The sequence below is a fragment of the Leopardus geoffroyi genome, chromosome B1, assembly GCF_018350155.1.
Source record: "Leopardus geoffroyi isolate Oge1 chromosome B1, O.geoffroyi_Oge1_pat1.0, whole genome shotgun sequence".
NCBI classification, from domain to species: domain Eukaryota; kingdom Metazoa; phylum Chordata; class Mammalia; order Carnivora; family Felidae; genus Leopardus; species Leopardus geoffroyi.
The window spans coordinates 191,984,248-191,999,975 of record NC_059327.1 but is presented as its reverse complement, the minus strand read 5'-3'; the positions used below and the strand labels follow the sequence as shown (position 1 = coordinate 191,999,975).

Here is a 15,728-nt window from a genome sequence, read left to right as displayed (position 1 = left end):
GGTGCCCCTCGGCTTAATTTTTTTTTTTTAACACTACTCATCTTTCAGACTGGCTTGCAAGTCCCTAAAATATGTGCTCGAGGCTGTGCATTTCTGTATAGCATCTAGATAATATTTTTAAAAGCTAAAGTTCTCTGTTGGGGTGCCTGGGTGGCTCAGCTGGTTAAGCGTCCAACATTGGCTCAGGTCATGATTCCACGGTTCTTGGATTTGAGCTCCACATCAGGCTCTGTGCTGACTGTGCGGAGCCTGCTTAGGATTCTCGTTGTCAGTCTCTCTCTCTGCTCCTGCCCCACTTGTGCTCTCTCCTCTCTCTCAAAATAAATAAACTTAAAAAAATACATTTATTTGTCAAATATCTCTCCCCCCAACCCCTTTTGAGGGAAGAATGTAAGAAATGAACACACAGCTTGAACTGGGACTATGCCTTTGTTATAATCCTCACACACATTGATTAGTACCAGGGTGTCCATAAAGGTAGTGTAGAGGCCACTGTTAGGCAATAAGCTTGAGCAATGGAAACCTGAGTAAGGGAAAAGGGCACACAGTGACTACAGAGTTGACTGGAAACAGCCTCATTTAGCTATCCACCTTAGGCCCTAACTGACCAATTATAACCAGGCATAGTTACAGAAAAAGAGAACCTTCTGTACATTCCCATACCTCCTCACCCTGCCCTGTAAGTGTAGCCCCTCACCACCACCTCGTGGCAGACAGTCTATCCTTTGCTGTCCTGCCTGCTGCTCCCTTGTTGTGTATTCAATAAACTTTTATCTCTTTGGTTCTGACTTGGGTGCATTCTTTCATTGGCCCAGCCACCTGACTCTCCGCCTCCAATCAGATCGGGATGCCCCACGGGTAGCCTGGAATGAGGTCTTCTGTATCATCTCCACAGGAAGAAAATAAAGACAAAACCCCTTGTCAGGAAATGACAAGACTTATGCTGAACTGACAGTAATATCAACATAACACCACGGGACACGCCATTTTGGAATAAAATGGTTTGGGACAATATTATAGTCAGATTATATTGTTGCAGGGTCATGGAGTGAAAGGGTCAAGAAAGAATTCTTGACATTGTATGGTGCAACTTAGTAAGTTTATTTAAGTAAGAAACATAGGGACAGGACCCCTGGGCAGAAAAGAGCTGCACTTTTGCTGTATGAAGCTGGTGATTATATGCTTAGTGCTCAAAGGGGAGGGGACGTACAGGGAGTATTAGATCATAAATGTCTTCTTCAGATTTCTACTCATAAAACTACTTTTGAAAGATTTCTCTGGTGTTTACCATTCAGTTAGATATTAACTATTGGTGAGATATATAGTCAGTCATGACACCCTTTAAGAAAGTAGCAACCAGCCTGCAATTTGATCCTTATCGGAACTATATAGCCTATAGATCAGCCTTCTGGGCTAAAGGTGAACACTTTTGTGCTTCTATCCCTCATCAACATTAATATTAGTATGAACACCATGCGCTCCATACGGTTCTGGAAACAGCCTGTGGGAACTGAGTCCAGGAACTCTAGCATTGGTAGTTTTTTTTTTTTTTTTCATCTTCTTACCTTAAAATTGCATTAGTGGTAACAAAGGTGTGAAACACAGGGATAAAAGAGTAGAGTACTTCACCTAAGAGTAGTTCATGGCAGAAGTGGTCTTTTCAATACCTGAAATATTAACCAATTTGCAAAGTACATTGGACATTGCCTTAGGGTAAACAGGTAGGAAGTGAATACTGTTGCCTTTCTGGTCTTTTTCTAGAGTTCAAAGAGAATTAAACCGTAGAACTCTCCAACACTCAAAAAAGGAATGGAACCGATGCTTTTTAATTCTCTTTGTAACAGCAATAGAGTGCTCAGCACTCAATGGAAACTCAAATGTTTTTAACTGAGTTAAGTATCGGTAATATGACTGACCCGTATACGGTCGAATATTTCAATGTAGCAATTTCTCAATTTCTCTTTTTGGAACTGACTACTTTTTTTCTCCCCTTAAATCATCTATGGTGCTTCTGCAATAAATTTCCAAGTATTGTCTAGAGTATTTACATGGATTTATAACTTTTTTTTTTTTTTTTTTTAAGTAAGCTCTACACCCAACATGGAGTTTGAACTCAGGACCCTGAGTATTTCAGTCTCCTCATAGGAGAAATTATGATTTAGTAGGTATGAGTAAGGCATTTAAATAACCACTTCAGTGATGCTGTTGTGGATGATACCAGGCCCCACTTTGAAAATTGAAAATTGCCATTAAAGGCTCTAACAAACCTTGTCAGTTCCTTCTAGGTCTTGCTTTATAATGTCCTTCTTGTCCTTTCTCCTATTTCAAACCTGTCATCCACCAAGTTTCAGCTCAGATCACGCTTCTGAGGCAGGTTTGACCTGACTATTCCAGTCAGAGATGCTCTCTCTGAGCTCCCATGGCAATCAATATATAAGGGACATTCAAAAACGAAAAAAATGAAGTCTCTCTCCCACCTGTTTCTAGCCACTGGTTCGACTTCCAGAGGCAACAAATTCTCTTTCTGTATGAACATATAAAGTATGTATGTATTATTGTCTGACCCATTTTATGCTTGCTACTATACTGAATGAAGACCATGGCTTCCTACACTGTACCCACTCCACATTCCTTATCTTTATTTTATCAGAATTCCAATAGTAACTGTTTAACATTGTAACTATATAAATATGATTCGTGGGCCAAAGTGTGACCAGGATTACTCCTACTTTCTTTTACAACCCCACACCCCCCACTTCTAAGTCACTAACTGCTAGGGATTCAATTAATTTTGTGTTGGCTCAATATTCAGCAAAAATCTGTTGTTAGGTGTTGGCCTTACCCTTTGGAAGGCTGAATATCTAACTTTCTTCTTTAATATCATTTTTGGCAACCCTCAAATTATGCTAGATCAATGATAATGGTTCTATTTTCAGGTAGACATCATATCTCTTCAGATTAACAATGTCTGCAACGTTAACCAGACAAGTATGCTAGTTATGGTGATACTAATTGCTAAAATAAACTCACATTTCACTGTCTTAACACCAGAAAGGCTGTTTTTTTTGGTCACAATAAACTCTGAGTTACTGGTCTTTAGACTCCCACCTTTCCTGTCTAAAGTGAATCTGTGGCTGGCTCTTTCCCTCTGTGCTCCATCATCCCCTAGGACCTCACTGTCATCCTCATTCAACCAGCAAAAGGTAAAGAGAACATAGAGGAGGTATACTCAATTCTAAAATACCCTGGACTGGAAGTGACACAACAATTCTGTTGTCATTCCTTTGGCAAGAACTGACACCAAAGGCACAGCCAAAGATATAAGGGTCTGGGAAATAAAATTCCTGCTTGGGTAGCAATTGCTCAAAAGAACTCCATACTGTGAAAAGGGGAACACACAATCTGATGGGCACATAATATTCTACTGCAAATCATTCAGACTTACTGTTCATATCTGAACATTCACTTGTAAATAAAGGTAAATATTTGGGATATAAACTGAAGTGCAAAAAAATCTCACAAAAATGTAAGCTGATGAAAGTAGAAATTTTTGTCTGTTTTGCTGACTGCTGAAGTCCCAGTGTTTAGAATAGTACTTGGCACTTGGAAGGTGCTCAATAAATATCTGCTGAATATTCAACTGAATGAATGTGATTTATGTGCCAAATTCTATTAGTCAGCCAAAATATTAATGTGAATGTATTTTGAAAGTGCAACAAATTATTGATTGTGAAAACTGTTAAATTTATGTGCAGAAGCAGATATTGAGAAATTTCTTATAGTTGAATAACAGGAAAATGGATGGTAAGAATATTAGATTAGATAACATTTAGAAGAATATCTTAAACGCATAAAAACATTTAAAACAGTACATGGCAGAATAATAAATACATTTATTCATAATTCCAGTAGTTACAGAATTGGTATACTAACATTCAAAATTTTAAGCAAATAATTGCATTAGATTTTTATTTTTTGCCACTTAGATAATTAATTTTCAAGAAAAAGTTTAATTTGGGAATTCTTCAGTCTTTTGAGGATAGCTTAAAAACACAATGTCAAGGGGCACCTGGGTGGCTCAGGTGGTTGAGCGTCTGACTTGATTTCAGCTCAGGTCATGATCTCACTTGGTGAGATAGAGCCCTGCATAGGACTCTGCACTGACAGCACGGAGCCTGCTTGAGATCCTTTGTCCCCCTCTCTCTCTGCCCCTCCCCTGCTCAGGCTCTCTCTGTCTCTCAAAATAAATAAATAAACATTAAAAAAAAAAAAAAAAAAAAAAACCAAAAACGTGGTTTATGAGTTTGGGCCCTGCATCGGGCTCTGTGCTGACAGCTCAGAGCTGGTACCTGCCTCAGATTCTGTGTCTCCCTCTCTCTCTCTGCCCCACCCTTGCTTGTGCCTTCTCCAGCTCTCTCTCTCTCTCTCAAAAATAAATAAACATTAAAAAAAAAATCCAGAATGTCAACTTTCCTACCTCAAATTTCATGAAAAGGACAAACTCTAAAAAATATAAACCACATCTAGATAAATCATCTGTGACCTGGATAAGACTGAGAATATAAAGAGTATGAAGAAAAGGAGAAAGTACTAGAGAAAACAGAGACGCCTATAATATTCTGATCTCAGTGATCAAATTTCAAAATGTCAGCTGTAACAAGAATATTTTAATCAAGACAATTCCCCTTCTACCTCATATCATATAGAAAATTAATTTGAGATGGATCACAGACTTAAATGTGAAAGCTAATACTATTAGCCTTCTTAAAAAAAAACATAGAATATTCATAACATTCAGGATGGCAATGATTTGTTAAAGCACTAACCACAATGAAAAAAAGATAAACTGGATTTCATCAAAACTTGGGGCGCCTGGGTGGCACAGTCGGTTAAGCGTCTGATTTCAGCCAGGTCACGATCTCGCGGTCCGTGAGTTCGAGCCCCACGTCAGGCTCTGGGCTGATGGCTCAGAGCCTGGAGCCTGCTTCCGATTCTGTGTCTCCCTCTCTCTCTCTGCCCCTCCCCCGTTCATGCTCTGTCTCTCTCTGTCCCAAAAATAAATAAACGTTGAAAAAAAAAATTAAAAAAAAAAACCTATAAACTTCTACTCAAAAAATATACTATTAAAAGGCAAGGCAGCGACTGGCAGAAGATATTCATAACACATATACACAGATGACTCTTGAAATGCACAGGTTCACTTATACATGGATATTTTTTGGTACAGTACAGTACTGTAAATGTATTTTCTTTCCCTTTTGATTTTCGCAATGACATTTTCTTTTCTCTAGCTTACTTTATTGTAAGAACACCGTATATAATACAGGTAACATACAAAATGTGTGTTAATTGACAACTTATGTTATCAGTAAGGCTTCTGGTCAACAGTAGGCTATTAGTACTTAAGTCTTTGGGGAGCCAAAAGTTACATGTGGATTTTTGGCTATACAGGGGTTGGGGTTCTAACACCCCTTCTCCTCCCACTGCTCAAGGATCAACTGTATATCTGACAACCTATATAATAGGTGTATAAAGAATTTGTACAAATCAATAAGAAAAAGATAATAACATTTACAAGTGGACAAAAGACTTGAACAAATACTTCTATAACAGGTGTATGAATAGTCAATAAGCAGACAAAAAGGTGCTCACTGTTGCTAATCATGGTAATGTAAATGAAAGCCACAATGAGATACCATTACATAATGTCAGAATGGCTAAAATTAGAGACTGACAATAACAAGTGTTTGTAAACATGTATAGCAACTGAAACTTTCACACTTTGCTGGTGGGAGTGTAAAATTATAAAATCACCTTGATAAGTGTTAGAAGCTTCCAGTTTTACTAAAAAAACCATACACGTATCCTATGACACAGCAATTGGACTTTTAGGTATAAACCCAAGAGGAATGAGTACATACACCCACAAAAAACACAGGTACAAAAATGTATATTACAGCTTTATTTGTAACAGCCCCAAATTGGAAAGAACTCAAATGCCATGAATGGATAAATGAATTATGGTATATTCACTCAATGAAATAGTCTACAGCAATAAAAAGAAATCAACCACTGATACATGCAAACATTTGGATGAATCACAGCAGTCGTGTTGATGAACGAAGCCAAGTATAAAACAATATACACTGCATGATCCCATTCACATGAAGTTGAGGACAAGCATAACTAATTGAGTTTTACAAAAGAAGAGTGGTTCTTTCTTGGGGAGGGAAACTAGGTAATCAGGACATTTTTTGTACTTTAAGTGTATACATCCTGATACAAGTGTATACATGTGAAAAATCATCAAGTACACTTATGTATTGTATACATGTGTATACACGTATACATGTGAAATGTGTATACATGTGAAGTGTATACATGTGAAAAATCATCAAGTACACTTTTTGTATTCCACTGTAGGTATGTTATCTGTTTCTTAAAAAAAAAAAAGGCAGATAGATAAATTGGCCTGGTTTCCTCAATAGATTTGATAACAGAGAAAACACACGTCATGACACATAATCACTTGCAATTAAATCAAAATTTATTTGATTATATAATATTAATATAAACAAATTATAGGAAAGACCCTCAATCATAACTCAGAAAAAAACCCAAAGGCATTATATGGGAATATGTTATGGAGCTGTCACTGGATATAACTATATCTTGATAGCAAAAACAGTATGGAAGATGAAAAATAACATGAAAATTCAAAATATTATTTTTAAAGTAGCATGCTTTTGAAACAACAGAGGCTAAAATTTACATGAAAATGCTATTCACCCTACTGCTATAGACTATGTATCATTTCTGTTAGTAAGAAAATTTTGAGGTTTGCCTAAGGAAGGGACAAAGTTCTTTTTACAAAACAAGTTATAATACACTAAAACCTTGGATTGCGAGTAATTTGGTCTGTGAGTGTTCCACAAGACAAGCAAACATTTCTAAAAAATTTTAACTTGATCAATGAGTGATATCTTGCAATCTGAGTAGTACGTGACACTGAGTGTCACATGATCACAACTGAGCCAATGGTTCTTGAAATTCGCTTTGATATATGAGTACTTTGGATTACAAGCATGTTTCTGGAACCAATTATGCTCGCAAACAAAGATTTTACTGTAATTTTTTTTCTGAAAAAGCCTTATGCAGTGCATGTCTTATTGGTGCATCTGTTGCAATTATGGAGTATGATACCTGAAGAAACCATATAATTACTGACACGACTACAATTTTGATACTACGTTTTTAATGCCAAACTTCTAAATTCTGACTAAAATTGTCATAAAATAACTGCATTTTAAGAAATAAAATTTGAGATTTATTTTCGTGACACAGTGACACCCTGGAATGTGTCCAAAATCCAAAATCCAAAAATGTGTATTGGGGTACTTCTAATTGCCTCATTTTAACATTAACCAAGTATCCCATGTACTTATCCTTTTTGTTTCCTCTAATGTCCTAACATCTGACTCACTCCTTTCTGCATTTTCTACGTACTCAAACACTGGTTCCCAGTTTCCTAGAGCCCTACTTCCTGAGACCCCCACCTTACTTACTTGACATGGTAGCCATCCTGACTTTCCTTCATTGCATTCCTTTGTGAGATCTTGTCTTCAGGATGCCAAGCCGCCTTCTTTAGACTTACTCTTTTGTTTTGGTGATGCACACTCTCCAGTAGCCTCCTAAGAAGGGGTACATGGGAAGATAACATTTTGAGACCATGCAAGTCTAAACTTTATTTTAGCCCCATACTTGATTGGATTGTTTGGGTACAGAATTCTGCATTGGAAATAATCTCTCCTCTTATATTTGAAGGCCTTACTTTCACAGTGTTCCTTCATCCAGTGTTGCTACCAAGAAATCTAAGTATCACTGTGAAAAAGTCTTTTGTGTAACTCTCGTTTCACCTCCTTTGTAAACTTTCAGGATCTTCTTTAATTCTGGCATCCTGAAATATCATGATATGCTTTTCTGTGTTAAATTCATTGTGCTGGGCACTCTGGATCCTTTTAATTTATACGACTCATGACCTACATTTTGGGGAAATGTTCTTTAATTTTGTTACCTCTTTTCACTTCCTTTCTCTGCTATTTGGGGCTTTTACTAATCAGATGGATCCCATTCTGATCTTCTAATTTTGTTGTTGTTCTTTCCTGTTTTCCGTCTCTGCCTTTCTGTTCTGCTTCCTGAAATTTCTTCAACTTATCTTCCAACACATCTACTGAATGTTTAATTCTAGCTCGATTTTTCCAATATTTTCGTTTTCTGATTGTTCCTTTTTTTCTAGCACCCTGTTCTTACTTCATAGAGACAGTATATTTTCTTGTTTCTGAGAGTATTACAGCATATGTTCCTTCCATTATTATTATTATTTTTGGTTCTTTTGTTTTGGTCTTATGTTTCATTGTTGAAGTTATCCTCAAATGTCAATTGATCCTCAGTTATCAGTTTATCATAATCATGAGACTGAAAGCCTTGCATGAATGGGCAGGACTTGTGGACTCTTGGGTTTCATTTTAACAAATAATCAAGTGGAAAGTTGTTTTTATAATTGTTCATCTTTGTGGGTGGAGTGGGCGGGCTGGGTAGAGGCCCTGCTGGCACGTTCGTTAGCTGGGTGAGAAGGGGACTGAAGGCTCATGTTCCAAATACTGACATTCTCTCAGTCTCCTGTTTTCAGTGTAGCACCTCACTACCACCTCTGCTCTCCCCCAAGTCCCACTTCTCATCTGTTTGGTTCAATTTCTCCAGAGAATAAGCCTCCAGTCTTTGGCTAGAAAGAGGGACAGGTAACCTGGTTACAAAAGGAGACAAAGATAAACTTTAATACCTGTGTTCAAACTTTGCTCCTCACTCCCATCTCCCAGGGTGCTTCAAATCCCTGCGTCTTTTGGGGGTTCTGGAAGGAAAAGAGAAGTGTTCCAAATTTGTCGTCCTTTTCTGCAATGCAGAATGGCTGTCAGACCTGTGCCATCAAGTATTTTTTTTAACATTAAAAAAATTTTTTTAATGTTTATTTCCTTTTAAGAGGGAGAGAGAGATTGCAAGCAGGGGAGGGGCAGAGAGAGAGGGAGACAGAATCTAAAGTAGGCTTCAGGCTCTGAGATGTCAGTACAGAGCCCGAGACAGGGCTTGAACTCACGATCCCTGAGATCATGACCTGAGCCGAAGTCTGATACTTAACCAATTGAGCCACCCAGGTGCCCCACAAGTATTTCTTTTTTTAAGTAATACATTATCTTGAGACACCTGGGTGGCTCAGTTGATTGAGGGCTTGACTTCAGCTCAGCTCAGTTTGAGCCGTTGCATCCAGCTCGCTGCTGTCAGTGCAGAGCCTGCTTCGGATCCTGTCTCCCCTCTCTCTGCTCCCCCACTGTGCACGCTCTCTCAAAAATAAACAAAACATTAAAAAAAAAGTAATACTTAATCTTTCCCTTCATGGTAAAGCAAAATGAGAAATTAACTGCTTAAAACACTGCTTAAGATCTAGCAGTTAACCCAAACAGAACACAAACAACAACAAACCCAAACTACCTATTAAGACAGTATGTCTGTAAATGTTTTAATGGTTATGTGATTATTTTAGCCAAATAAAATGTGTCTCCTATAAAACTCACAACCATTCTAACTTTGGGTCACCTCTCCCCACATCAACTATTTGGAGGTAAGGAAACAACACATAATGGGAAGAACCAGACTCCTCTCCAAAAGCAACTACAGGACGACAACCCAAGCTTCATCAATGCTAACACATTTATAGAGGTGCCAGATAAAAAGTGGATTGTGAATTTCAGATAAATAATTTTCTTCTGGTAGAAGTATGTCCCATATTTCATTGTTTATCAGAAATTCGAATTTATGTGGGCCTCCTGTATTTTTATTTGCTAAATCAGTATCCCAAGACATTTAAAGAAACAGTGTGTAGGTAAGTGACCCACATAAACAAGTTGGGCAAAGAAGGAAAGTGGGATCTGGGCCAAAGCAGGAGTCCACATACATTACTACTAGGCAGGTAGCCAGGGGCTAACACCACATAACCTACTTTGTGATAAATTCCCATTGGATGCATTGGCTCTGGTCAACATTAATGCTTTCGATTATATAGGAATTTAGTTCTTTAGGTAGATGGTTGGCCTCTTGTGTCACCAGGGCTCTGTCACTGATGCAAAATCGAGTCACTCTGGTTGCTCAGGGTGCGATCCAGGGTCTTCTTTCATGAAAAATGGCCATATCCTTGGACTGTTCCAAATGTTTGGCTGCCTCTCAAAGGAAAGTTGTCCCTTTCGGACCATTGCCTAATTAAAACACTGTAAAACAGCGGTGGATATATTAGAATGTCAGGTCCCACACTTGACACTATGAATGGAATGTTAGTACTAAACGAGCATGGGTTTAGCACTTAACCCAAACATGATTTTCCCTGAAGAACATGCTCCTGGATTTACAAACTGCAGCACTGATTCTGACAGTTTCATCTGGTTTCTGGTGCAATCTAATCTGACACCACACCAGTTTGGTTTCTGTGTATACTAGGAACTTCGTTTTAATCCTGTTAGGCTGCCCAGGATCCCAAGTCTCCTAGATGATTACAGATTATGTCCCACTCCAGGGAATAGGGCATCAATTCCCAAATGATCCCAGAGATTTTCATATCATGTTGTCAGGGTTATCACCTATGTTTTCCCAAATAAACTGCCCAAACTCCAGTCAACTTGTTTTATGATCCAACCCTAAACTGTCACTGACATTTTAAACTGACTCCATGCTGTTTAGAAGCAACGACTCTGGGCCTCTCTGCTCACTACGTTATTTTATTTTTAAAATCGGGCATTCTTTTCTCCCATCTCCCGGAGAAGGGCTGGTCATTGCTCTCAGGGCCAACAGGAGTTGGGCAGCCAGGGAAGTGTCGGGTCATCGTGGTACCTTCATCCTTTCCATTTTCTTGGTCTCGTGTCCAGAACTGTTAACTGTTATATAATCCCACTGTTGCCACCAATTGGAAGAATTTAGAGGATGGTATGCAATGATCAGACTCAAATATGCAGCCACTAACTAAACTTTGCTTAAAATGGCAAAGATATGCTGGAGGTTTTCTTTTGGATAACGGCAAGTCGATGACACAGGAGAAACACCTGGCAGCTGAGGGCAGCTAGTGTGGCTCCCTCAGTTTCCCTCGGTCCAGTGGATATTGCTCATTGGTGGGGTCATTTACCAGGAGCCTGCAGAAACTTGCATCATGCAGTCCGAGGAGTTATCCAAACTTTCTGGGCTTTTCTGTATACCCCAGCCATTCACTCTGTATATCCCAGCCCAGCAAAACGCTCCTGGCCCTGATTTTTGTGTGCCATTGCCTTGTGAACTTATCAAATACAACTTAAATCTGTGTGTAAAGGACCTCTTTGACTATTCCCTTAGCTGACCACCCCTTTTGGGGTTTAATTAGTGGGAGTGTGCCCTCCATGTGAATTTTCACTATATTTGGATGACTGCACATTTACAAATACCTAAGGGTCTGTATGAGGACGAGGCTTATTTAATGTGACCCTAGAGAGCAAAAATAGCATCAGTGGCCAAAAGCTTTGGGGTTATTTATATTGGTTCAATATATTTTAAAGCTAATTTCTTCTTTATAGCATCTCATTTAGTTTTGTACTCCCAGTGTCTAGATTATAGTAGGCACTCTGTACTGTTATTAGATGAATGACTGAATTTCTAAGAGACATTTCAAAGTAATGGGCTGCTCCAAAAGGCATTAAATTCTTTAATACTGGAGCCAAAAGTAGAAAATAATTTATTAGATAGAAGAGGGAATTTATCTAACAGTAAGAAAATAACCCAAGTGACTTCTCAAGTCCCTAATTGCTTTAATAATCTACTCTAATATCAGAACATTGTTTTTATCACAGAGAAAAGTTTTTAAACGGGTGTTTGTGATAGGAGCCCCAGAAGGATAATCCCTAAAAGGCCATTTAGTATTTAAGACCTGTTCCTTAGCAGGCATGCATAATTTGTTTCTTCTCTTAGGAAAGCTGATGGGCTTAAAAGACATGATTATGGGGGTGGCGGCGGGGTGGCTCAGTTGATTAAACAAGCATCCAACTTCGGCTCAGGTCATAGTCTCACGGTTCCTGAGTTTGAGCCCTGAGTCAGGCTCTGTGCTGACAGCTCGGAGCCTGGAGCCTGCTTCAGATTCTGTGTCTCCCCCTCTCTCTGCCCCTTCCCTGATCATGCTCTGTGTCTCTCTGTCTCTCAATAATAAATAAACGTTAGAAAAAAAAAAATACATGACTATGGTCTTCTGTGCTCAAGTTACCTGGACTGCTTCAACAAGAGGCTGCCTAGCTGCACTGAGAGAGAATACCTTTAAATAACATTAATGTCTGTTGGTTTAGAAATCCTGTTTCCTTTGACAAATATTCTACAAATACATAAGTTTGTTGTTTCTCCTAATCCCTCATAGGGAGAGTGTCAAAGTGGTACACTCAGCCCTGACCCCACAGCCCGCGTCCATGGCACACAAAAAGAGTAAAGGCTTAGGGCTTTTTCAGGTATTTACCATTTTGTGTAACCTGTAATCACTGAACATGCACAAACAAACACGTTCAAATTCAGGTCTTGACTGAATGTCTAACATTTTCTTTCACAAGTATGTTTCATTCTCTAGAGCTGCCAAGTCACCTCCTATCAGAGACACTATACAGATATTATTTACATATATGTGTGTGTGTTTATGTATATATATGTATATATACATACATATGTGTATGTATATATATATATATATATATATATATATATATACACACACACACGTATATATACGTATATACATATGTCAGTTGACTTTATTCAGCACTTAGTGAATGTTGATTATGGCTTAAGCAAAGCAGGATCTATTTCATTTGTTGAGAACAAATGACCATACTCTGGTTCAGCATGTACAAAGCCGTTGGTTTATTCAGCTGCAAAGCTGGGGAAAGGCTTCCTTTTGGAGTGAATAGCAAAAATGCTTCATGAGCAAGGCACTTTTATGTACACACATGGGAAAAGAACATATTATGGTTACATAAACATCAATATCTTTTAATTTTCAGACCTCCCTACCTCTTCCCACCTCCCCCTTAAAAAAAAACAAAAACAAAAAACAGGTTCTTATAACATTTAAAAAACCCAGTTTCACAGAACATGTACACAGAACAGTTTCTGATACATTCAGTTACACTAACAGTATATGTTTCAATTCAGTAATTTTCCACTAACAGATAGTTTTTCTACCTACTGCAGTTCCCTCCTTTTTCCTTAAGACAACTAAGGCTCAGCAGAAATACTCATTGGATTATAAACATTTTCCTCTCTCCTTAAAGTTGCTATACATGTACAGAATTTGTGATTCCATTAATGCTTCAGTGTTTCGATGCCATATCATATACAGCACTTAATTATGGAGAATCGGAAAAAGTAAAACTAAAAGAGGATATAGGATATATTTTTAACAATCTATTTGCTGATTCCCTTCAGATGCCCAGTCAACCAGGGGCACACACAGGTTTCACTCTACTGTAGGTGTGTGAAAAGATTTAATGGTCTCATGCATTTTCTTTTATGTAGGATTTCTAGGTTTTAACTCATCTAATTAAATGCAGCAAGATTCATTTACAAGGGTACATACTCTTCCTTGTTCAGCTAGAAGAAAATCTAAAGCTAATCTATGCAGAAAAACAATGATGCTAAAAAAAACTGTAACTTCAGACTGTTATTAGGCTGAGATGTTCTGTAGTAGTGAAGTTCTTTAAAGTTAGAAAAATTTGCAATGGACGTAAACGGTGCATAAAGTACTGCTGGAACATTATATAGATGAAATATTTTAATTTACAAGCAGTTAATATTGAAAGCATAAATGCTCTTCATCTTTTCCCTGGCCTTTTCAAATGTGATCTGCTCTTAACTAAAGTCTGAATGCCGAGATACAGGAAACATCTTCCCTACAGAACAGGTGTCTGATTAGTCCCCAGTTACAATTTTTTTAGGCCTGGTGGGAGCCTGTGATATAAAAGTTTATACTGTAATTGCAGGTAATATAATTGGTCTGAAGTAGTGTGGGCTAGGTTTGAAACTGCACTCCCTCCCCCCAAAATAGGAACTCTCAAGGGTGCCGTGTGCAAGACTATCTATATAAAAGCCAGGAGGTAAATCCATAGCCCCACCATTTTCTTTTGTCTAGGTATTCAATTTAATTCAACTATCTCATAGAAATTAGTGTTAGAAAAGAGTGTGCTCAGAAAGGTGTTATTGGGAGTAGCTAAGTCCCCACTTTCCCCACTGGCTGTTCTGAAGGTTAGGTAACAAAAGGGGTAGGGGTTCACTGCTTCTTCCTTCCCATTAGCAATGAGATATCTAGTTAAGAGTCCATTCAGATAGGAAGAATAAATTGGGGAGAGAACTGAGTGTGGACAACAGTCAATTTTTATCATACGGTCCCTTTTATCTAATTCTCTACTAAAGTTCTCATTTTATCTACAGGGTCTATCAAAGGGGATGCTCACCATGCATTTTCTGCAGCTGAGTTATGGGACTACTGTACTTGGTAGGGCTTAAGGGCTTATTAGGACAGGGCATAGTTTGGCTGAGAAGGCATTAGTGTCTCAACTGTCGGGTGTGTGACTTTCTATGAGAGGTATCAGAACAAATGGTGGACGTTTACAGTGATGCAGTTAGGAGTTTGTTAACTGCCTTTTGGAAGTCAGTGTAGGAGTAAGTAGTATTGATGGGTTCAGTTCGGGTTGTTTCCTTAACTGTTTTAGTTAACCAGCCACAGCAACAACCAGAAACACATGAATTAGGGATCTGTTTAAGGTATTCAGGTATGGGAGTGGCTCTACTCAACGTTCGGCTTAACTGTTTGGTGGCAAATTGCAGTGCTCCATTTAGAGTGGCATGATCTCTAGAAAGCCGGCTGGGATTTGTAAGGGGCTTTTGAAAAGGCGGGACTCCACAAGAAGCCAGAGGAGGCCATTCAGGAATTGGTTCCAGTTTGGGTACACAGTGGGAGCAATGAGAGAGTCTTAGACCTATCTCTCGAAGTATATGGACTGGTGTGCTTGGATCTAAGAGTTTAGCATGATATAACCAGGAATTAGGATTTAAAGGTTTCCAAGTTGTAGAGTATTTTAAAAGGCACTTAACCTGCCAGGCAAGACTCTCAAGAGGTGTCAGGTTGGGCACCACAGGGTCTTCTTCTTCAGAGGAATCCCACTCTTGCCCAGAACTCTCATTTAGGTAGTTAGCATTTTCTTCTTCCTCACTTTCTGATTCTGATAAGGGGTCAGGAGAGGGATTCCTGGGACCCATTAGATTAGAACGGAGGAAGAAACCAGAAAAAGGTAACAATCTAAGCCAGCAAAATACTAAAACTATCAAATAGAAACAAAAGATGAAGAATCCTTCAACAAGATTAACTTGTCAGTCCATTATACACACACAGTATGCCTCTGGCTCCTATCACTGTGCAGTTCTTCAAGATTATGTTGTATATTCTTCACTTACAAAGAAGGTATCTCAGTTCTCAGGACCAGTTCAGTGTGTAAAAGTGTTAAGTCACTTACCAGTGGCACAGGTCAGAGTTTCTCCTTCAAACTGTGTCTACCCAAGAAGAGAAGGGGTCTTCCTCCAGGCAAGCTGACTTTCTTAGCGTGGTCTCAACTGGTTGTGATACTGCGAGG

At 38.6% G+C, this 15,728-nt stretch overlaps 2 protein-coding genes across 3 annotated transcripts in view; both read right to left on the bottom strand.

Moving 5' to 3' along the window:
- The window catches only part of FAM184B (family with sequence similarity 184 member B), a 184,637-nt gene extending 168,909 nt beyond the window's left edge, over positions 1 to 15,728 (bottom strand). For both annotated transcript variants that reach the window (XM_045474438.1, XM_045474440.1), the window contains exons 1-2: positions 15,612 to 15,728; positions 7,566 to 7,691 (exon numbers count right to left, since the gene is read on the bottom strand). In XM_045474438.1, the coding sequence (XP_045330394.1) occupies positions 7,566 to 7,597 (32 nt within the window). In that variant the 5' untranslated portion in view covers positions 7,598 to 7,691; positions 15,612 to 15,728. The remainder of the gene's footprint in view (positions 1 to 7,565; positions 7,692 to 15,611) is intronic.
- DCAF16 (DDB1 and CUL4 associated factor 16) lies at positions 12,940 to 15,612 on the bottom strand. Its single transcript, XM_045474444.1, has one exon. The coding sequence runs from the start codon at positions 15,355 to 15,357 to the stop codon at positions 14,707 to 14,709; it is 651 nt and encodes a 216-aa protein (XP_045330400.1). The 5' UTR covers positions 15,358 to 15,612; the 3' UTR covers positions 12,940 to 14,706.

Coding starts and splice junctions, on each gene's coding strand:
- DCAF16 (XM_045474444.1), bottom strand. CDS start 15,357: ATGGGTCCCAGGAATCCCTCTCCTGACCCCTTATCAGAATCAGAAAGT.